Source organism: Dermacentor andersoni, chromosome 7 (genome assembly GCF_023375885.2).
Source record: "Dermacentor andersoni chromosome 7, qqDerAnde1_hic_scaffold, whole genome shotgun sequence".
Classification (NCBI taxonomy): domain Eukaryota; kingdom Metazoa; phylum Arthropoda; class Arachnida; order Ixodida; family Ixodidae; genus Dermacentor; species Dermacentor andersoni.
The window spans coordinates 94,683,431-94,707,677 of NC_092820.1; the positions used below are offsets into that span (position 1 = coordinate 94,683,431).

Here is a 24,247-nt window from a genome sequence, read left to right on the forward strand (position 1 = left end):
AAGCGCGGCCTTTACTTGCACTGGTAACAGGAAATGTTTTTTTCTCGCCATGTGAATGAAAGCAGAGTTTAGATAATACTTTAAGATGCCTGCCATAGGAGACGAATCGCATACTAACTTGCCCAGGTTTCGGTGCTCGATTCATGTTACCGGCGCGCTCCAGTCGGAACCCCACAAATAGAAGAATCAGACACCAGAACACCACCAGCGCTTGTGGCGTCTGCATTTTCTATTTCCGTTTCGTTCGCGTTTTGCCGATCACGTGAATCAAGAACCTATAGCTACCAACTAGCCTGTTTAACAGCATCACTTGCAGGTTTCGGTTCTTCTACTACATTTCACCACCAGTATAAACTGATTTCACGTCGCCGTTGAACGGCAACAGATTCTGGGACGTTTTTCTGCACTTCTTTATCTACTACGCTCTGCCGCCCTCCCCATTCCCCGCCGACACCTCCGCGACTAAAGCTCGGATCCGGTTTCGGGTCCACGGCCACAAAACAAGACACTGCGCAGCTCCATCGCATCGCCACGACCTCTCCACCCTCGCACTGAAAACGAGAGACGCAGAGACAACGCGCCCGATACCGCGAAGGCAAACGAAACGAATCAGGCGCGACCCCATGGCGAGATCTTTCGAGAAACGGCATCTTCCTGGCAAGTACACGCGTGCACAGAGCTGCGGTGGTCGTTTTCGGAGTCGCCGCTGTCCTTACACCGGGTGTCGTCCCAGGGTGGGTGAGAAGATGCCGGGGCTTGTTCAACACCCGTCGCCTTGCACAAATTGTCTTTTCTCTCTCTCTCTCTCTCTCTCTAACGTTATACGCGCCAAGAGGTAGCGAGACAACAAAGACACGGCAGTGCCGAGTGATCTGTAAGTCAAGAAAAAAAAAAAAAAAACGGTATCCCCTAGGAAGGGGAAGAAGGAAGGCTTCGAAGAAGAAGCATGATGGAAAGGGGCCGAGCGTTGGCGCGGACTTGTGCGCAGCCAAAAAAAAAAAAGGAACAACAGAAAAAGAAAAATACGGGCCTTGGGAAACAGGTATGCGCAGGCGAGGCGACTAGAAAGGAAAGCGCGCGTGTTACAAACAGCCCCTTGGATACGCAGCCGCGTTCTCCGCACCAAACCGGAAGACCTCGTCCACCCGTTCTGTCGCCGTGGGAAGGATTCGTTTGCCCAGAATATTAACGAGGGGTCCGTGCGGTCGAGCAGGCAAGTTGTGATGCACAGGATAAACGAAAATCACCACCAAATGGGAGAACGATAACGCGCGGGACGGGTTTAATGAGCGCTGTATCGTGTATCGCTGTATCTAGCACATGCCGAGGCATCATACGTACGGCAGAGAACACGACGACTGAAAAAAAGAAAGAAAAACTACGCGCAAGACGGGGCTGTACAGTTGTGCTTCTGCGTCCGTCTCCCGTTAAGTCTCGTCGCGTCTTCTAGGCATAACCAAGTATAAATCAACTAGCCTAGCAACAAGTATTAATGTATAATATTTCACGTCACTCCATACTCCTCGCACTTTCCTGTTTCCTCGTAACTGCCACGCAACTCGATCAATCTTTGTCCAAAACGACGAAGCAAAAGAGGGCTCTTTCGAGGCTAGAGCTTTCGCAGCTTTCCGCCGAACTGGATTCGTTTATTATTATTACTATTACTATTATTATTGAAAGCGCAATGTACTCTCTACACTACCACGAAAGATGCTGCAACCGAGTCCAGAGAAAGCCGAAGCCTGTTGCCGAAACGTCGCTGATATTGCGTCAACAAATGCAAACGGATGACGTCACCGTGGTCACCGTCTAGGCGGAACCTTGCCTGCTTGCACAGGCCGGGCAGCGCATTTCAGACGGCGACCCTGACAGGCGGTGCTTCGGCCCTTGCATTATGTCACTGCTTCCGTCAGCCTTGAAACAGTGACCAGGCAATGTCGCACACGCTCCTGACAATCTGACGCTTATTGTGAGGCTAAGTTGGCGTTTCAGCGTGAAACTTCACACTTAGACGTCTTAGATCATTTCCTCGCATTTTGTTTAACCTGTGCACGTGCATTCCTGTTAAGCGTGAAGTTACCGCGCTTATTGCAAGAAGCTTCCCTGCGCGTTTCGGAAAACTCAACGTTTAAGTGGCGAAAACGCACGTTAATTTGCAATTTGAGCAAGCTCACACGTTAGACGAGACAAAAGCAAGCAGAAACCGGACAAGCAGAGGACGGCGCTTGTCCGGTGTCCGGCTTTGTCGTATCGTCTAAGGTGTACGCTTGTTAAACGGGCAGGTATGAACCAACTATCCCAGCAACATTTTCTAGGCTAGGCTAGGTTTGATGATTGATGTTTAATGGCGCAAGGGCATCTAAGGCCAAAGAGCGCCAGTACATGTGTTATGGTTTAGTAAAATTGTGAGATTGTGAGGCTAGGTTTGAGTCTTCTTGCTTTGGTCGATGTTTTTTTAACACTGCCTGCCTACATTTACATAATGAACCAACCATCTCAAACCAACGTTTTATGAAGCAATTTGAAGGAGGAAAATGTACAAAAAAAGAAGCTCGGTACTTCCCTCCGCGTACTTGTTATGTCCTGTAAACTAGTACGGACCGGTTTGGCTTGCACAAACCTCGTGGTAAGATAAATTGACTACGCCTAGCCGAAAGCTAAATTCAAGGATCGTTAAACATTCCGTGAAACCTAGAGACTTGAATTTCAAGGCCTTGAAAATTAATGTTTCAGATCCAAGGTTTCCGAGGGCCACTAGAACACTTGTAGATTCCGTCACCCTCTCATGCGCATCGAATTGCCGTCTATTCACTCCAACCGCACCAGGGGGAAAAACGAAGCCGAAAGCCAATTCATGTCTATCAAGCGCGCTACAACACATATCGGCCTATTCGAGAGGTCTGCAACGCGGAGATTGATAGCGCGCTCGACTGCTCGCCGCACAAAAGAGCGACCGAGCGTAAAAGGCTTAGTAAAGCCGAAGGCGAACCTCTGACGTCACACGCCGTCTGCAACATTTCTGGGACTTCGTCCGCTAGCATCAACAAGCCCAGAATGCTGCACAAACAGGAAACGCCGTCTGCGTCTATCTACTATGGCGTGCAAGTGAAAATCTTCCTCAATTGGAAGGCTCATGCGAGGAAGACAGACACGGAAGAAAAATAGAAAAGGCCTTTTCTGATTCGATTTTATTACCGTGTCGTCTGCCACGCGCAAACGGCAAGGTATACGTGTCGTCTGCTATACCAGTAAGTAAATGGAGGGAAATTCGCGTCACCTTATCGCGACCAATGAGAGCACAGCTGGGCAAACGGGGCCGCACGCAGGAGCAACAAGCCACTCCACACACACACACGCACACTTAAAAAAAGAAGAAAAAAACAACACTGCGGACCCACAGATTTCCTACATCGATTGTGTACGGAGAAAGAAGCATGCTCGATCGCGTCCGCCACGTTTGGCCGACGTTTGAATTTTGCATACGACTCCGCCGAGTTTTTTTTTTTTTTTAAATCTTTTTTCTGCTCTCTAGTGCGCTTCAAGGTCCCAGTGTAATCTTGAGTTCGTGACTTGCCCCACAGTTTCTCGAACAGCCGCCAGTGACCCTATTTCTCACGTCCAGGGACAGTGCTCAAGAACAATCGAAGAAAGAAACGACTTCTTGAAAGTCGCGCACCGTTTTCTTATTTAGCTTTTGAAATCTCACTCGCTCCACATAAGCAACGCAACACGACATAGCGTCCCAGAAACGTGAAGTTAAGCTGAGCCCGTAGATGACCTTTTTTGGCATTTAACGACTCACCAGTGGGGGCATAGAATTCCATGATGATTGCGAATGGCTCGCCCTCGGAAACGGAATGGTGAAATGTGCCACCGTACTCTGCCAAACCATTAAAAATTTGATGCAACTCTGTGTCACTGTATTTTCTGATTTCAATTCCCCGCTAATAAGCGAATTCGCGCACTATCCTGCGACGACGTACTGTATTTTATTCGACGTCACTAATGCGACGCCAATCTTGCCCTCTCATACTACATTCGACGTCACACTGACGTCATAGCACAACGATTCGAATGCGAAATTCAAGAAGGAAAGCTTTTAGTATCCATTTCCTTTCTCCGCGGAAAAAACGCTGCAAGCTTTCAGAAGGAGTCAACAATGTGTTCCGGCTACATCAATGGGCGAAATGGACGTTCTAATAGGGTAATAAGGAATCTTAAGACTGAGTATTAAATTGTCTGTCGCACGAACCGCTGGCACGTAAACGCATCCACAGAGCATCCACAGAGCACCCTCAACTCGTGAACGAAACAAACTAGGCCAGAGACTACACTGGCGTAATCTATAGGCCCGGCATATCCGCAACTGTAGATGTAAATACGTCGAATTCGTCAGCAGCCAGCTATCCATCCTCGCACTTGCAGACGGCGCGCAAGCTGTAATGGAGATCCGGAAACACAAAGAATGGCTGGCGACTGATGCAGCCAGTTCGATTTCCCACTACGATTGTTCGCACCCAACGCGTTCCCTTTGTATGAAAGAACAAAAGAAACGAAACGCGAAAGTGGAGCACGCGAAAACGCTTAGTGCCGAATTGTGCGAAATGCGGGCGCGCGGGGCTCGCCGCAGTCGTCGCTTCTGGGATCGTTTACGTCACGAAGGCTGGCGCTGCTGCTCGACCATTTTGTTTCCAGGTCAGCGGGAGGCCGCAATTTGAAGCGCTCGCGCAATTTCCTCGTTAAATTTAACTCCTTCGTCGAGGTTTCGGCACGACTTTTTGGGGCTCACGCATGCTTGCACAAGACGAGCACAAGGAAGCGAAAAAAATAAATTATGGCCACACTGTAACGAAAGAGTAATTCAGGTTACACTGATACAGTATCCTTTCAAAACTATACTTCCTTAAATTTCACACTGATAGGTTGACTACTGGAAGAGACAATGGAGGCCCAAGTTTCATTTCTCTAATTTCGCGCCGACATTCCTGCTCTGATAGGTCAGTGTGCACGACGTCACGCATTTCAATGCATTTGTTGATTTTTGGCACTTGCGATTCGTTAAAGATATTGAAACTTGACAAGCTTTGTGGTTTGCTACTTTATAAGGCAGCGTTAAAATAAAAATAAAAAACACTAGGCCCCCAGCAGAAACCGCAAGAACCCATGACGTCACGACGAGCTCCTGGTGAGCGGGCGTCGCCCACCCGTCCTTAGTCATTCCTCCTTTCATGGCTTAACAAGCATATTCTGACAATAAAAGCGCCATTTTTTTTAAATGTACAATGGTCATTTACTAATACAGCTCAAATTAGTTTCTTCCCCTTCAGTGTTCGTAACCTGTAACGGAGTATCGGACTGATTCAACCTGCATGCCGGGAACAGAAGTACGTAACTGTTGTTTTTTCAGCGAAGGTCGATCAACGTTGCGACGAAATTCACAAAATTGATTTTATCTCACTGTAGTTCCAATTAACCAAGTGGCAGACTGTGCAAGCGCCGCTACGACTGTGTCGCAATGGAGAGAAACCTGCGGGGGCGGGGCTATTGTAAAGCACGTGGCAGCGCTTTACAATAGCCTTCTATGTTTTGATCACGGGTGAAGAAAAAAGTCAGTGGAGGCATGAAGCCAAACCTGTCGGCTCAACACGTGATGGCACGTCGAAGTGCTCGGTTGGTTTTAGCATTCCCGCTCTGCAGGCAGAGCCACGGCAGGGCAGCTAAACAAACGCGCACCGAATTAAAGCACCGCTGGCGTAGCTACTGGGAACCAAACGCCTCAGCAAATCTCAGTTCTTGCTACGTGACCTCTCCGCAAGAGGTCACGTGGTGGGCCGCCACTGAGCAAAGGTATTGGGGTTTCACGGAGCGTTCGCTTGACAAGGCTGGCTGCGTAACGTAATGCTCTCTCCAAACTTTTTCCTTCGTCCATGGGTTTGACAGATTCTGGCTTCTTAGAAGAGATGCTGAATGAGCTTAGTTACCACGTGCGAAGGTTTCCCATTGCCCAAACGCGGAAAAGCAGCAGAACAAGTTAAATGTAACGCTCAGTGGTCTAGTTTGTGTCATTTTATTGTTGTAAACAGAATGTTTTCTCTTCCCCAACCTAAACTGAATGTGAGACTTTTTTCGGGAGCTCTCTTTCTTGTACAAGCTGTCATCCCAGCTTCCCCTTCACTGTTTGGTGGCGTGCGGTTAGTCGCAACGAAAAAACTCCTTGCAACACACGATCGCCGGTAGGAAAAAGACGAAAAGATGGGTATGTTGGTAAAGCCGGGCAGGAGACGTAAAACTGCAAATCACGATCGCCTGACATGCAGCCGATATTGCTTGTCGTCGATCGTGCAGGTGCTTTATAAATGTATAAAAAAAATAGGCTGGTTGGAACTTGGTGCAGGTCATCTTGTAATGCTCGCATGCCGTGAAACGCAATATCGCTAGCACTGCGTGCTTTTTTTTTTTTTTTCGTCTTGATGACGTCGGCCCGGACAAAAACAGTGGTATAAAGTAGCTCATGATTATTTGTTTACAAAAATAAATACGAATATGGAGAGCTCGACGGGTCTTCAAGTCAGTGCTCGTCACAGGAACAAGTGCTCCGCATGAATGGCATTCATAGCTGCGCAACAGAAGATCTTAAGAGAATGAATGCTACGGCCTCTGCAGCCAAAGAACTCCCCCCATAGTGCTCATCCCCCTCTCCCCCAAGCTCCCTCGGTCCGGCTTTGTTACGCGACTACTGCCTCCGATTCCCGAACAGAGAAACTGGGAAATGCAATCTAGTATAAAGAAGAAAAAAGGAAGCGGTACAACACAGCTACGTTTGCGACGCGTTTGCAATCAAATCCACTTGAGGCCGCGACATACAACAAAATCCTTCCGCAAGATCGCTCCTGCGTTGTCTCAACCTCGTGGCCGAAAAAAATTATAGCATTCGACGCAACTTGACAGGGTTTATCGGGAAGAGAAAACACGGAACAAAAGACGCCCTGGAGCGCCAAACCCCGGCCAACCTGCCCGAAAGGAAAACGCCACATTCCACGCAAGAGAAGCGATAGCGAAGTTAGGGCTACGCACCTTTCGAAGCAACGGTCCACGTTGTCCGACATCAGCAGCAGCATGCAGAGCTGCTCGAGCGCGATGAGCTGCATGTCCCGCTCGTCGCCTTGGCCCATGTTGAGCCATTCGAGCAGCGTTTCGGGGTCTGCGTCCGCCATATTTGACCGCAGCAGCAGCAACCGCCGCCGAACTCGCTACTGTTCCCTCGGAGCGGAGCAGAAAAAAAGAACACACACGACTCGGTTGTCTCGAACGGCAGACGTTGCGCTGTAGCAAGGCTGACCCCCGGCAAGCCGAGGTGGGGGTCGCGGCGCCGCCGCGCAATCACATATCCGATGGACCACGTCGCGTAGTGCTCACAAGACGAGACGATGCCTCACGCAGGCACGTTGGAGACCAAACGCGAGGAGGGGCACAGCAGCCGAGTCGGGGTCCCGCGGCACCGTCGACGGCGGCACACTGATTCGCTGCTAGGGCTCGCTGCGGCGACGGCACCATTCACACCATTGGAAGGCCGTGTCGTTGCACCTCGGACGAATCGGCGAGGACGTTGCAGGCTTTTATCCACGGGTAGGAAGGATCACGGGTCCGAGTTTGTAAGTCACTGAAGAACCGGATCCTTCCTCCCGGCGCTGAACGTAAACGATTTCAAACGCGGGACAATCCGACAGGGGTAAAAAAAAAAAGAGGGGGGTCCACCGCACCGACGAAGGAGGGACGACACGACCGAGTGCTAGGCCTAAAAGCGGCGCACTGACGCGGCGTAGTGGAAATGGACCGCACGCTCGCCGCGCCACCGCCGTGGTCACGTGCTTTCCGGTCTCCTCGCTGCCGAGGAAAACAGCTGATTGCAGACGACGAACTTTCTGGATCGCTGCCCTCGCCTTTGTCGCTGGGCGCTCGCAAGAGGAGACGCGAACGGTCGTAACATTGTTTGTTTGGCCGCAGACGTTGGTTGCTGGGCTTTGCTAATGATATTGCTCCAGCGCTGTTCCTAACAGCGGTGTTGCAAGCGCGTAACGCACAGCTCCGTTTCTGAGCGCGGAACCCTCGCAACAGTTGACGAAATGACCACCAATGTAGTACACAACTTCGCTTAACTGATTTACATGACAGAAATTTCATCCCTCGCTAGGCGATATCAATGCGAGTACATATTCCATCTTGAAATCGAGAGCTGGCTTTATGCTCCAAATAAAAGGCCAAATTGTTCGTTAAATATGAACAATAGCTCAATAGTCGTTTGATAAGTAAGCGCAATCAACGCCGCCAATACTAACAACGCTACATTAAGTATCGAGACAATAAGCTAAATGTAAGGAAATTGGGGCTCCAGAATCAGATTGCCGTTGCAGTGTCCGCAGTATGGTGCGCGCGCTGAAGCGGACATTGAGCGACACGCTCCGGAATCGTCATATCGGCCAGCAACGCACTTCGCTGATGACACGTAAACTACTTTATTTGCTTCATCTGCACAACAAGAATGTTTTCTGCACGACAATCGCAGACTTGATATTAATCGCGGCATTTTATTAACGTTTTTCAGTGTACCGGTGCTGCCCTCTGCCAAACACCAGCGGAACTTCCTTGGCGCGCACATTTGATTTCCATTAGCAGTGAACAACCTCAGTTGAACACATCAATCAATAGAGTACTTGGCATCGTTATGTCTACGGTTTGTATGTACTTGTTTCGTTGGCGACACCACACAGCGGCTGCAGAGCGGCTCTACGATGGTTTGTCATTTTTTTTTGAACAAACCAAGGAAACAAAGATACTTAGGTCTCGCCCCTTGCCCGCCCTCCTTCCAATAGAATGTAGACAAAAATAATGTTTTTGCCGCAAAATTACATGGCAAACGAGCAGTAGTAAGAACAGTTTTTGTTATTTTGATAGAATAAAAATTCATGAAATTAGGCCCAAAGTGATAAACGACAAACAAGTACCCAGTTAAACACTTTATTATACTAAATTTTCAACATGGGTATACATATCAATCTCAATTTCCTGCATAAGATGGCTTTGAAAAATATATGGTTGCCACAAAAAATATCACACATTCGTGTACATGGAGCAGGCCGTGTAGGACAGGCATGTAACATCGGTGACTGAAACAGTTGCACCTGCCCATTCCTAAGAAATTCAAAAAGAAGGAATGCATACAAGTACATACAATGTGTTGTATACGTATATATGTATATATATATATATATATATCTTCATTGTATAATGGGGTGCGCAATCATAAAATTTCTAACACAACAACATTCTTTATTCTCTCCATGTATAACTCTCAACAGGAACATCATAGAAAGAAAGATGAAAACAGAATACTACCTAGACAAATCTACTCGACCCCGTGAGATATACAATAAGCATGCACAATACATGCTCTTCTCAATAATTACGTATGCTCCAAACAGAAGGTAAATGCCAACATTTAAAGTGGTGGGCAATTCAGCCATCGGTAGCAAGTACAAAATTACTTACAATCAGGCACCAAACCTCTCTTAATTAGCTGTCATTTCTCGACTCCTTCAGCCAATGCTGCATTACCCTAGTGGACACCGTATATGCTGCCCCAGCAAGACAAGTGAAATATCCAGTCAAATAGAAGCCTGTGATTCCAGTGCGTAGCATGTTCTTCTGTGCTCTGCATGAAGACCCAGTCGTGAATGCAATGTGACACAGCACGACACTGCAGGCCGTGGTAACCACCTGTCAAATTAGTATGTGAAAACAACAATGCAAGTCAGCAAAGGAGCTGCTTGAGGCATCATACCAAAAAGGGCAGTATAGTGACACACCTACAGCGCAAAAGCTTTAAGCAGTGTCTAAAAAATGTGGTGCTTCAATGCACCTTCTGCATCACATACACATCACAACAACAAGAAATTCAATAAGCGTCCATCTGTTGCCTTGGAGTTACCTTGTCTACCTAGAGACAAAGGTCAAATAGTCTGTCAAATGTACAAACCCTCTGTGCTTCTCTTATAGTGAATCATGCACCCTTGAAGTACTAGAACTTGAAGGGTACCATACTTAAGAGGCCTGGACCACATGTAGTTAAGAAGAGAGAACACAGAAGAAACACAGAAGAAAGCAATGAGCCTGCAAAGAAATGAGCTCCCTCGAATTCACCCATGACAGTAGTCCCTCATTTTCTTTTCATCACTCCATGATCACAACTTATCCTTCTCAACACCCTTACCTGTCTCCTACAGATTCTTTCTGGTAACAATGAATGCACTGAAGTTCCACGTCACATCTGCACTCTCTCTTCTTCTCTTCGCTTTCTCCATGTACCACCATGTTCTAGCTCACGCCAAGTTTTGTGCAGAAGACATAAAAGCTATTCTAGGTGAGATTAAGAGGAAACTAAATTGAGCAGGTCCTACACAGTGAGCACTGACCTGCTCTTTTGCACGAGCAATATTGAGAAGAGACTTAGTACTCGCTGCTCCTTTTACTCCAATTTCATGAGGCTGCATTTTTCACCCTGCCTTGTTCCCGTTAAATGAAACACTTGGCATTACTATTTGGCCAGTTCATTGGGACATTTATTTGCCAGGAGGCAGCGAAACCAGTCATTTCAATAGCAGCTAGCATCCAAAATTTTGAAGTGCACATAAAATGCACTTTAAGTTTCTTCTATAGAAAGCAGGCAATAAAAATGGTGAACATTGAACTTTGCGGTCCAACAAATTTGATCTTGGTGCAAAATCTGTCTGAAAACAAAACAGCAGCAAGCGTAACGTATCTTCTTTTAATTTTGTTTGTTGTTATAAATAAACAAAGCTCACTGTAGAACATATAACTAGTAGCTTAATGGAGTAACAGAAGAGAGATGCAGTAAGAGGTAGCAGAGTCTTAGACTGAGTGTGTCATCAGTATCCAATTTATGTCCCTTGCAAGACAAAGGCCTCCTGCAGCAATCTCCAATTACCCCTGTTGTGTGCCAGCTCACAACATCTTATGCCTACAAATTTCCCAATTTCATCACTCCACCTAGTTTTCTACTTTCCTCGACTATCCTTTCCTTCCCCCTTTGGGGCCCATTCTGTTACTGTAATAGACCACCAGTTATCTGTCATACTACAGATTAAACGGTCTACCCAGCTCCATTTCTTCCTCTTAATTCAACTAGAATATTGGCTACCTCCCTTTGCTCTCTAATCTACACCAATGTCTTCCCGTCTCTCAATATTATGTGTGCCATTTTTCATTCCATTGCTTGTTATGCGGTCGTTAACTTCTTTTCATGCTTCTCTCCAAGATTTCTGCCCTTATGTTAATGCAGGTGGAATGCAATGATTGCATTTTTTTTTTTCAAGGCTAGCACTAAGCTGCTGTACAATGGCTGCCAGTAGTAAAGGCGAGCTGGAGTTATGGGATATGGAATTTTGTCAAGGTAGGGTGGGTTTCGTTGATGCATGACAGGAGTTAGGAAACAGGCTGGCAGCCATGGTAACGAATGGCATCTTTTAAAGCTCACACATCACAGCACAACTATGACATTGCCAGCTAGGTAGTGGCCTACACAGCTGCCGCAAAAGAAAGAAAGAAAAGGACAAAAAAAATTCTGCTGCCAAAAAAAAAGCATGTCAGGCAGAAAATTCTTCAATTTTAGTCTGCTCAGGAACTGGCTTCGGAGTCAATGTAGATCACACAGCACAGCCTTGAAGTGTGTGGTCCAGGTAGAATGTCTTCTTGCAAACACGAATGCTACAGTCATGCTTTACTGTGTTTCCATTACCTGCTCAATGAAAACAGATATTCAACATAAAGCAGCAATGAAAGCTGTGAAGACAGAACATACAAAACAAAGTAGCCTCAACAGCTTTGCTTCGTGCCTCAAGGTGGCACAGCTGCAGCCCGACTGAGCTTCCGACACAACTGACGCGCCACCTGTCAGTAACAAATGTAACTATATTGCTCATAAAATTATTTAGTTAGGAAAACAATGGCCTCGTGTTTTTCCGCGAATTTATATGAAAACCACATTTCGCTAAGGCCTATGCTTTTATTATGAAACTTTTAACTTTTTGCTACATTTAGATCACCCTGTATGTCCCCCCACCACAAACACAATCCTCCAATTTTGTTGTTATAAACAGAAGTTTCTTATTAGGGTTTCATCCGTCAGTGACAATACAAACTCAAAGCTCCGTTAAGGAATGCCTTCGCACCCTTTAGCAGAGCTGCAATGCCCAATGCTGCAACATTATACTTGCCACAGGTGGGTCTCGGCTTCTCAACCTATTCAGGTGCGATATACGAAAGTCCTAGAGAAGCGAAAGCTTGCGCGTAGGATGCAAGGTGTAATGCCTGATTAATTCTGTGCAACAACACAATGCATGCCTCAGCCGAGGCAACACATGTGGCAGTGTAATTGTTCATTCTACCTACAGGCTGGTTGTATCAAAACATAGCTGCAAGTGGCCTCATGATATGAATGGCTTCATGATGAGAGTGAATTTGATGACACCAGTTAGACTGCAAAGAATGAGAAAGGTGTAAGATTACAGCCGAAGCACATCTCACAATGATGAATTTCAAAAGCAAAGGTAGGGTGCACTTTTCATCTGACCTACATCCCAGAACTGATATGAAGCAGTGTGGTACTTGCTTTGGTCTCACTGTAATAAGAATTTGCCCGCAATGCTATTTAAGGCACTAAAAATGCACTTCATAACAGGAGCTGACATTCCATGCAAATTTTTCAAAGAAATGCAGATGTCTTGCGCCACAGAGAAGTATTTAAAAAAGGGGGCCAAGTAAAACAAAAAACAAGACAAGCATGCACGTACAGAAGGCGCACGTGTAAAGCTGGACAAATAAAATCCCACAATGTATAAATGTGAATAGCAGCCCCCATGGTCAGGCTCATCAAAAGCCACATTGCATGAAAAGCTGGCGAATCACTTACCCATATAAATGCATCTCGAAGTTATTCTACCACTATGGCCTAAACCTCATCAAAACGTGTAGGCTAAATGCTGCCTAGCATTAAAAAGCACTCTCACACGAATGCTGAACTTCGGAATCAAAATGCAGCAAAGTAGGTTTGAAATGCTTCACAATGCACATTATGCTGCAGGCCTGAACTCTAAAGAGATGCAAGGAATTGCTTCTCTGTACACTGCATTTGGTGCCGAAAAGACACATTGTGTGAGACCAAATGCAATAAGTGACGTGGTACAGAGATGGCAGCTTCAATAATGCTGACTGCTGCTGGAGACATTTGGCATGCCTAAATCAACGCATAGCTTTACATGAATACATACACTTGTACATGCACGGTACTTATTTAAAGAGACAACACAGTTTTGTTACTGCTAACATTGCCGCACAGCAAGATTGGGTACATTCAAGAAGGCAAAACACAAAACACCAGTGAAAATATTGTCATTGGCTTCAATATAAGTGGAATAATGTCACAAAACAAAGGCTACATTCATTGTAAAAAGTACTGCTCAAAGCACGCAGTATTTGTAGCTGCCATTTCAAGACTTCCCTTGACCAGTATGGTTGCAGTCTACCGCAATTGTGCTACATCACAATAAAAACCTTACTGCACTTTTATACACTGCTACCATGGTTGGCAGAATTATTAGAGCTAGGTCTTTTTTGTAACCTAGCATAGTTGTTGTAGACCACAAGTAGAACAGCCACTTCTGTTGCAAAAAGTGAATTCTACTGAAGTGATCAATGAAGGACTGGGAAAAAAGCAAGACATAACGGCAAATTACCAGCTGTCAAAATCTAAAATTGAGCAGGTGGCAACCTTAGCCGTACATTTGGTTCAGCTTAACTAAGGTTCGACTGAACTGGCGTTAACATGTCTGCGTAACTAGGGTATTGCAGATACAGTAGACGTCCATTAATTGGTCTCTGGTCAATTCGATCATGACCAAATGTCCCGGCCAATGCTCATATATTTCTATGGGCCCAAACTTTCATTACTTCAATCCTAAAATTGGCCCTTGCCAGATTATTCGAACTTGATCAGTGAGCATGCGCATGCATGACCCCTTGGTGGCACCAACAGGGTTGCTTTAGTGGCAGCACGTCTCCACAGAGCTTAGGGGACAATGAATGTGTTGGACACGTGTCATTTCCCGTCCAAAACGCCTATTTTAGGTCAGCCCTAGAAAGATTTTCAAGCTATAACAGTAGCTCACAATGTCCTACCATGGTATTTACCCTATTCTGATGTGCACATATTTTCCCCCAAGAACATTGGGCCGAAAATTTCCTGTGACACATGAATCAGACACAAAATCAAAATTGCGTTCGCAGCATTCATATGCTTTACCCCATAACACGACTGTACTGCGGCGAAGTTGACCTTCTAAATAAAACCTGAACTGCGACAAAGCCGACTTTAGAAAACTTGCCGCCACTGTACAACACATATTTACCACTTCCCATTTTTCTTGCTAAAAATGGGGTATGAATTGGATTTATACCTTGTTTAGGAGCTTTAATGTGATTTCCACATTAATCTTTTGCTTTTGCCACATAGAAAGTGGCCATGCGTTTCACTTGGGGCATAATTGTATCGGACAAATGCTGCCAAAAGAGTCAGCAGTGTGTTCTGGCATTTTTTCTGCATTGTGTTTATTTCGACCCTCCAAATAATTATACCAATTTCATCTGTCCTATCAGAGACGAATTAAGGGAAGTCAACCATACATAAACATGACAGGACCTTTCAAATCTGTCCGTGTCCACCTAGGTTCGTGTTAGCATAAGTACACGAAACCTGTGGAAAAGAAAGACAAATTTCCCTGCATACTTCAAACTTCCCTCTTCACAGACTTACTCTTCAAGGGAATCTATATTATGTTACATTAATATTTATATTCTATTATGTTATTACCATGCTTGAACTTCGGAATGTCGCCGAACATCATGAAACCAAGAGGTGCATCATCAGTTGTACAACTAGCCTAACAAACCATCACATAGCCTACTTCTTACTACTATGCCCATGACATCGTTCGCTGTAAGCTTGTCTGTTAAGGCCGTGTTTTCAACTACACTCCCTTATAGGGATGCCTCCACTTTTTTACAGTGTAACATATGCTGCACAGAGCTTCACTGCAGCAAAGGACATTTCTCAATGTCATGGTGCCCCTGGCTCTTACTGCCAGTGAATTCAAAATGTCATGCTAAAACAACATGTTGTTACATTGCCCTAGCAAAAATATATGAGACTAAATTGAACACATTAAAGTCTCATGTTGATAACAATGATCCCCTTGCCAAGACTTGGCTCCACAGACACCTCTTTTTCGACCGCTATGTTTTTCAACCTACTTCCTATGTATCTGTCGTGCTGATAACAATGTCCCACTAGGGTGTACACATCACAAGCTCCTATCACCACACCAGCTGAAAGTGATCAGTCGATCTCAAGTTTGATAAACCAACTATTCACAACCGACCAGATACCAGGGTTATCACATTGGAGCTCAACGTAATCATACATCAGTTGTTCTTGCAATGAAGCTTGAAGGATGAATGCAAGTTCAGTGCGATGTGAATGCAATTACGGTAAAGTTTAGGCACAGTTACAGTGTGAATTATGTGATATGGGAATTAAAACACAGTCCAGATAAAAATTCTGGCTAGACTGTACGTTCCTATCAAAAAGAGCCAAATAAATGACTTATGCAAAAGCTAAAATAAAGGTGCACTGTCTACTTCACCACAACAACTTGAGCTACTATAGGAGCACGGGCATGTAGGGAGGTTATTTTGACAAAAAGCAAGTATTTGATGCCACTCAAATGAGAATACCATATTTACTTGATTGTAATGCATCCTCGATTCTGACATGCATTTGATCTTAGGAGCCAGATGTCAGAAATGCGATTTCCTCAATTGTACCACAGATTCCAGGTTTTCAGGCTTCAAGAAATTATGAATACAGTGCCCTTGACTGTTCGTTCAGTAATTTTTCATAATAAGAGATAGTGAGGATGATATGTTCCCACTTGAAAAAAAAGAACACTTATTGTATCCGAACTACAGCAGACCGGGTATCGCTCATCAAAAAGCTGTCAGGGGCCTCTTTTCAACCCAGGACACCTCAACTTCAATGCAGCCTACAGCATTTAGGGTGCCACATTTCGTAAATGCCTCACAGCCTTACCATAGGGTAAGGCGTATATGCTATAGCCTAACAAATGTACACATCTTCTGCAGCTGCAGCAACATGTGGATTGGATTGCAGAAATTTTTACTGCAAATGATGATCACTTGTCAATATTGCTGTTTTTGTTTTGTATTCGAATGTAATGGGCGTCATATTTCAGTAAATTATTTTAGTGATGATGTGCGGGTTAGAATCAAGTAAATATAGTACTTATGGCAAGATAGAAATAAAACTAATTGCAGAGGTGCACATGACGTTTACAAGAGAGCAATCTGAAATTTTCAGATAACATTATTTAAAATTTATATTTAAATAGAGTTCAATAGAGGCAGTAGCAAGGTGCTGTCATAACCAGTGCCGGCAGGCCCCTACTGCGGCCTCTTTTCCTGAACTCTAGTAACTTCTTCCACGCTTCTTCGCAGAGCAGTAACATGTTTCAAGAAAATCTGTGTGTCTGTCATTAAACGATTATCAATGTGTAGTGAAGAAGACGAAGATGCAAGCAGCGCCGTGGGCACTTCCTTCGCCCTGGTGCACAGAGTAAGATAAGACAGGAGCACCGATTCCGCTCGTCTGGAAGGGACCCATTCTGCAATGCCAGTTCCTGCTTCACAGCGTGTTTGCCAGGTGGCGCTGTGGATGAGGAAAAATGGTGAAGTGGGGAGACGGGCCTTCTAACAAACCGAAGGTGTAGAGGTGCCAACACCACCTAGATGTCATTGGGTTGCGCCAGGCTTCCCTCAAAAATTGAAGGAACGGCTACCTTTCGAGGGAACTCCCTTTCGAAGTCGAGGCCTTTTCTTTACGTCTAGCAGGACATTACCTTTGTGTTCACTGAAGTACCTGCCAAAATATGGTGCTTCTCGAAGTACTGTACACATACTTTGTCCTTTGCTTTGAGCAGTCACCAACTTTTAGGAACTTTTTGTCACCACAGGTGAAGTAGCTGCAGATCAGATAGTGCCGTGAAGAGCGAAAACTTCTCCCATCCCATACCCAGATTTACAGCCGGGAACAAAACACTTCATTGTTTCCAGCCCTGTTGCTCCATATCTCCACGCACAAGTATCAAAATGTCTTGTTCCATCAGGCATGTATAAACATGCTGCAGGCATGGTAAACAAACTGAGGAACATGAAATTTCAAACCTTCGCTTCCGCGCAGACGTTCAGGCATGAAAAACAAGTACTTCTGTTGTGCCTTTTTGTATAGCATTATTTTTCGTCTGTTTCCTCTAAAGACATGTACAAATGTCTTGCATATGTGCAGAAAAAGCGGTACCATGTGTTTATTTACGCTTTTATCATTTGTGCGCATATATTTTTTGTATTTGATTGCTATCGAATCGAGACACCGAGGGTCCGTGTTTCTAGCAGACAACATGCTTTGCGCACACCGCTGCACTGCCTTTTCACCGCCACTGCCACTGCCAGCCTCTGCCACTCAGCGCATGTACACATGGAAGCAAGCTGTTGGGTGATTTCTATGTGCCTCGGCAGACAGCGCTACGCGAGGAGAATAGTCGGCTGGGAGCATAAGGAAAGGAAAAAGCATGTGCCAAAGTGTGAAGAGGAGCAAAGGGAGAGAGCAAAGGAATGAACTAGACCCCAGCGTCCGCGGAGTAAGCTCTCCTGTTTATCTTACTCCGTGCCCTGGTGCAAGGCTCGAGCTCGGGATAGGACTGTTGGTTCTAAGCCTATTCAATTGCTCACAGATGTATTATTAAATCTCCCCTTTACATTTCACAGAAGTGCGGGCCATACAGGCTTATAACCAACAGCCCTAGTGCGAGCTCGAGTCTCGCACCAGTGCCCACAGCCCTGCTTGCATCTTCCGTCTTCTTCGCTCCAAATGTAGCAAATGCCAGCTCTGTTGACAGGTACAAGTGTATAATTATGCTTTGGTAAGTATAAAAACTGTATGAGTATCAGTGAGATCACTCGCTCGGCTAGGTCATTCTCTGTACACGAGCATACTGCCATGTCCGAATGCCAGACAACAATGACAACAGCGACTCCAACAAGAACAGCGGTTACAGAGGATGAGGAATAGAAGACTACTTGCTGTCACAGCGCCATTTCCACGCCTGCTTCTGGCCGTTTTCACAATTTAGTCGTGACAATAGGACCTATGTTTTGCTTCGTACAGTGTTTGCCTGCGCTTAGTGTCCTGTGTCTTAGACTTTCTCAGCGTACTCCAGCATAACTCAGGGCACAATGAAATCTGGCAGCTTGCCAGTGCACAAATTCATTATCTGCTGCCGAAAATTTGAACTTGTTACTGGATGCTCAGCGCTATGAAATTCTGAGAAAACAGCAATGTTCTGAGAATGCTAGTCTAGAAAGTAAGCAGTGACTGTATTGACTAAGAAAGGCCAACAGCACCAATACTAGGAATGTTTCTATATGCCAGAGAGGCATGCAAAGTACCCTGTTGCTTTTTTCATATATGGCCCAAACAGCAGGGCTCAGCAGCTTCATAAGTGCTTCCAAATCTCAGAAACCCAGCAGTTGAAGCGATTAACGAAAGACTGTTCCGAGCTAATCGAAGCAAATAAAGCACGGCAGGCATGTCAGCTTATGTACAGCCTACAACAAGAGCTCAGTTGCAAATTCATAATCTCTCTCACGTTCTGGCTTCAATGAAAGCCACAACAAGCAGTATGGCTGAGAAAATAGGAAATATTCTTAGCAGAATCAAGCAGCAGGATGACATGACGTTAACCCCACAGTTGTGCAACTTGCTTTCAAGATACACGCAACAAATGGAAATCAAATTGAGTTCTCATTTAGCTTAGAACAACACCTTGCAAATTTTATATCAGATAAAACTACCTGCAGATGGTCCTATTCCTGTTCCATTACACTGGTCGTTACACTTACCACTGAGACTCTCCAGTTAATCTATCAATTTCTTCAGTTCTTCTTCCCATGTAAAGAATACTTCTACATTTAGATTATTTCCACACACTGAACAGTGAATGCTATTTATAAGAGGTTTTTGTCAGCAAGAAGGCAGTAGTGCTCACTAGCTGACAAGTGACTAGCAAAGTAAAATAAATTTTCAGCCGCTTTCAGCTTCATTGCCAGTTGATTAGCTCTTTATATATATATATATATAATGTCTAATTCCTGTGGAATTAAACAACATTACCTTTTACAGTTCACGGCCACCAGAGGGCCCTCATGGTTGATGCCCTTAATTCCTGAATATGTGGCATGGCCATGCGTGACATGCCCGACTAGCTGTGCCTGAGATGCGAGACTGCTGCAACACGAAGCAGCTGCCTTTTTTGTAACATTTATAAATGCTAAGGTGCATGTGCGTAAGCACACAGCCAGGATATTACCTGTCCACTTCCTTTGCAGGAGATTGTAAAACTGGCAAATTTCCATGTAGAGGAATTTCACTCATCGAAACCACAGGCTTTCACAGCCCAAGTTTTGAGGGCAGGGATCATAATGATGAAAAGCTTGAAGGTTTACGTGTGTTAAACGGGTACTGTCAGGACATTTCGGACTTTTCATTTTTGTGCATTAAGAGGAAGCTTTAGCTCGGATGCCCCTATATAAATACCTGTGAAAGGAGAATTCGTTTTTCTCGGCAACCACTGCACCAAATTTGACGGGGTTTGTTGCATTTAAAAGAAAAACTTCTAATCTAGTCACTGTTGGTTTCAAAGTGTTTACTTAGGTCAACTTTTTATTAAAAATTGGCAGAAATTGAAAATTTTAGAATATGAAACTATCAAGTTTACAACTCTAACTCAGCAAAGAAAAATGATAGCACAATTCTGTGTATCGCATCTGATAGTATATCTAAAGCAGACAAAATCGATATGTGACACATGACTGAAAAAATTCAGTAATATGGAAATACAACTTCTGCAGAACCCTTGTACACAACGTAACAGATTCACATAAGATATAAATTGACATATCGAATTTGTCCGCTTTGAATGATCTAATGGATGCTGTCTACAGAACCGCAATATCTGTTTTTGATGCACAGTTATTAATTTATAAACTTTGTGTGTCTATATTTTTCAAACTTCCAAATTTTTGAAAATACTTTTCATAAAATTCAGGCCCTAAATCGAAATTCTGCTTCCAACAGTCACTAGAATTTAAGTTTCTCTCTCAAATACAACAAATTTCATTAACATTGGTCCAGGGGTTATCTCAGAAAAGTGTTTTTGCGTTTTACATGTATTTGAATAGACTGTGTCGGAGTTGGGCCTGAGCTAAAGCTCCCTCTTAATGACGTGTCCAAGCCTTGCAACCGAAGAAAAAATACAGTTGTGCCTCATATTACCATAAACAAAATTTACTGTAATAGCTGTCTACAAAACAGTCTTGATTTAATTTCCCAGTAGGTGTATGCATTATGACACAGAAGCTGGTTTACGTGGCAGCAGGACATTGCAACCTTTTGGTGCTTGCTCTGTCGTCTGCTATGCTGCAACATAGGGCTGCGCAGTGAGAACCAGCATAGCAGATGACAAAGTGAACCGGAGTAGAGACAAAGCATTGCAATATCCTGTTCCCAAGTGACCAGCTTATGTGTCACGATACATACACCTTCTGGGAAACGAAATCGAAACTGTTTCGCAGACAGCTATTATATAGCAAATATTTATTTAGGAGGGTCTGAGGCATACCAGTATCTTTTCTTGGGTTTCAAGGTGCAGGAACGTTACCATTCAACGCACAAAAGTGAAAAGTCGAAAATGTCACATCAGTAGTCTGGATTGCATTAAACATCACCGACTGCTCTACATCGCCCGTGTAGTCAGAAAGGCATTGCTCAACTTCATCGGCCTCCTCCGCACAAACTCTCTCTTGGTTGCGATGCCCACTAGGACGGGGTTGAGGAAAATGCCAACAAACTTGCTCCGCGCTGAATAGACCTTGCACTGCGATACAGAGGCAAAGTGCGCCGACTTTTGGATGCTGTCATGCAACTCCTGCGTCAGGCTGCAGCCGTTGAAGAGCCTCCGCCAGAGTGGGTTAACGAGCATCTGCACGTAGCGACGCCAGTCGCCAGGATCATGGCACATGTGTTCCACATAGAAGAATTTGCCACCCTGCAGTGATAGGGTGATAGTGATAGGGACATGAGGTCATTGAAAAGTTAATCGCACAAATAAATAAGGTCGTAGAAGAAGACAATTCACTGAAGCAAAGAGCAAGAAAAGGCCACAGGGGATCACATTGGGAAGCATAAGTAATTTTCAATGAGGAACAAAACAAGGGCAAAGCCATAAATTCAGCTTTCAAAATGACATTAACATATTCACTGCAGCAGTACTTTTCAAAGTCCTGATTCCTGTGCGCGATGACTCACTGGTGGGTCACTTATATTGCTCTGGTGTGCTGTAAACAACTGGTACGTCACCGGGGAGGTGTGCTCCTTTGAAACTTCATCAAGGTGCATACGGATGGCACCCCATTGCATTGGACCAGAAACAACAAAAAGTTTTTCTGTTCGTTTATTTCTAGGAAAGATGTCGCTTGCACAGTGGGAATAACTGTGTGACCCACCAGTGAGCCACACTGCGGTGAATGTGTTTAAGACAGGCACATTGTGTATAGTCAGCCACACGTTTACAGTACACAAGTTCCGGCGAAAATGTTAATTTATACTCTATTAAGGCATGGCACTTTTAATTTATTGACTCACTATGCAGGTCGCAAGAACTACTATAGGTTGAAACTTTGAATTTGTGCCTAAGTGTTCAATCTTCACAAGAACTCAGATTTTTCAGAATTTCTAGCTATTTGTCATAAACTATTGTGGTTGACTGTATTCATGTTCATACTGCTCTATCACGCTAGTCACAGCTGCCCTAGTAAAGTTCATGAAGGAAGGAAAAAGCTTGAGGTGAGGCCCTGACATCACTCTTCAGGAAGTGTCCTCACACTGGCACCTTCAACTTATGGGTAATCTCCTCCTCCCTTCTTCATGCCCTTTCTCACTCAGAGCTGAGCACACTTCCTCCACACTTTGCACTGGGCTGACCAAGGTCATGTCAGAGAGGGAAGCAAATGCCTTTATCAATGGTTGCCGTTTTCCCCATGAACACAAACAGCAAAGCCTAAAACTGCACACCATTTCCACCACACTTATTGCAATGCATCTAGGATCACGTAGGCCTGTTGGAAGTTTTTTTTTTCCTCCCCTATTGTCATATGTAATAAAATTATCTTCATTTAACACATAACTTGTGGTTTTTTTGAAAGCTTCCTTAAAGCTGCTCAGTCACTACTTCGAAGGCACAATTAACGATCAATAAATTAATGAAAATTAAGGCACATGGCAGAACCCCTTAGCATCATGGGGGAAAAAAGAGCTAAAGCATGACAAGCAGCTTAACGATTATTTCAACAGGCTTCATTTCTTTAGCGTGTGCTAAAGTGCCAACAGAAAAGAATCTTTCGATGCAACTCTTGCAGGTGCATCGCAATCCTGCAAGTGTGCAATATATATGCAGCAAACGCTGCAGTGATCTACAAGTTGTAGTACCCAAGGTTACTGAAGAGAATGCGTTCTCTCTCTCTCTCTATCATAAATACCTGAACAAACCACAAGCAACATGGCAACTTCACTGTGTTCAACCGAAGTAAAACTTTGGGTACGTGAGCTGGATCGTACGTTGGTGACACTGCAGCGCAACTGGGGCGAACTAAAATACACAAGGCTAAGTTAAGGATGTCCTCAACACCCTGCACTTTGCAAGCGCTTTCTCTCGGTACTAATACTGACGTCTCTCATCTAGAACGCACACGTTCGGGGTCACCAAATTTGCAACAGGTTGTATTTCAGAGTCTTCCACGGTGCAACCCGCATGCCGTTCGACAAACAAGACACGCGCGCGCAGCTGCGTAGGCTTTCCCTCAACTCACCGGCGCCAACACGCGGGCGATCTCCTTGAGGATTGCGTCCAAGTCCTTCACGCCGCATAGCACGTGCGTGGTGACAACAGCGTCCACGTAACAGCTCTTGACATTATTCAGCGAGCCGCCGTTCTGCACCAAAAACATCTCGAGGAGCACTGGAACGCGCGTCAACTTTCGGCGTAGGTATGAGGCTGTGAACGGGTTGCTGTCCACGGCAACGAGGTGACAGTTCCGGGGGTAGAAAGCGAGGTTCGAACCGGAGCCCGCGCCGATCTCGAGGATCCGGATGAGCCCCAGGTTGCGCAGGTACCAGTCGCGTGAGACGATGGACTCGAGTTTGCTGAAGAGAATCTCCTTAGCCTCGAGCATAGCCCCAGTTTCCCGGTACGACATGTAGTTGGAGAGCCATGCTTTGAACTTGAGTCGTCGCGTGGTATAGTCGCGCTGGAGCGCGTACCTGAGGCAGATGCTGAGCACGATCAAAGGAAGGAAGACGTTGTGCAGGAAGGACGCGAGAACGGAGTCGATCCATGCCATAAGAAGGAACACAAGCGGGCGCGCAGCAAAGGGGCCGCGATGATGCCGCAGTCGCGCCGATCTGTGTCGGAGATGCGGTCGCTAGGAGGGGAACGCGATAGACGGAAGATCGCGCGGTGCCGGGGGCAGAACGCGTGACCTACCCGCGTTTTCCTTCGCTTGGGTCGGTTCGTCGAAGGCACTAGTCCAAGGTCAAGTTTGAACATGTCGATCGTATCTTCCTCATCCCGCTGCCGTGACTCCACCCATTTGCGCGCTCTTTACCATGACAGCGCGCACACCCTCTCCCGATGCTCCATCGGCTCCGACCACGCTCCGACCTTGCTCTCCTCATGGATCCTCTCCCACTGTTTCGCTTTGACTTGTTGCCTTGGTGATAAATGAGTTGGGACACGAACTTTCGTTTCCGTGTTGCCGCTAGGCTGAGCGTGCCAGTGCCGCAGCGTGCAACTGCATTGCTTGTTTACGCACGTTCTGTGTAGATATATGGTATGCAGATCTATCGGATCAACATTTGGGAATTGTCGATTTACATAGGTCGCCTTGTACATGCTATTGATAACCAAGGTCAAAGCATGACTTTGCAAGT

General features: G+C 45.3%; 2 protein-coding genes across 3 annotated transcripts in view; both read right to left on the reverse strand.

The window, feature by feature from the left end:
• The window catches only part of Ufd4 (ubiquitin fusion-degradation 4-like), a 162,077-nt gene extending 154,320 nt beyond the window's left edge, over nt 1-7,757 (reverse strand). For both annotated transcript variants that reach the window (XM_055072666.2, XM_050181328.3), the window contains exon 1: nt 7,075-7,757. In XM_055072666.2, the coding sequence (XP_054928641.1) occupies nt 7,075-7,214 (140 nt within the window). In that variant the 5' untranslated portion in view covers nt 7,215-7,757. The remainder of the gene's footprint in view (nt 1-7,074) is intronic.
• A 1,242-nt stretch (nt 7,758-8,999) lies between these two features.
• Nucleotides 9,000-24,240, reverse strand: LOC126534108 (thiol S-methyltransferase TMT1A-like). The gene is made up of 2 exons (XM_050181323.3): nt 23,128-24,240; nt 9,000-21,308 (listed from the first exon to the last, which is right to left on the reverse strand). The coding sequence occupies exons 1-2, from the start codon at nt 23,656-23,658 to the stop codon at nt 20,997-20,999; spliced, it is 843 nt and encodes a 280-aa protein (XP_050037280.1). The 5' UTR covers nt 23,659-24,240; the 3' UTR covers nt 9,000-20,996.
• Nucleotides 24,241-24,247: the final 7 nt, after the last annotated feature.

Coding starts and splice junctions, on each gene's coding strand:
- LOC126534108 (XM_050181323.3), bottom strand. CDS start 23,658: ATGGCATGGATCGACTCCGTTCTCGCGTCCTTCCTGCACAACGTCTTC. Junction 21,309..23,127: donor TCGCCCGCGTGTTGGCGCCG/GTGAGTTGAGGG, acceptor CTATCACTGCAG/GGTGGCAAATTCTTCTATGT.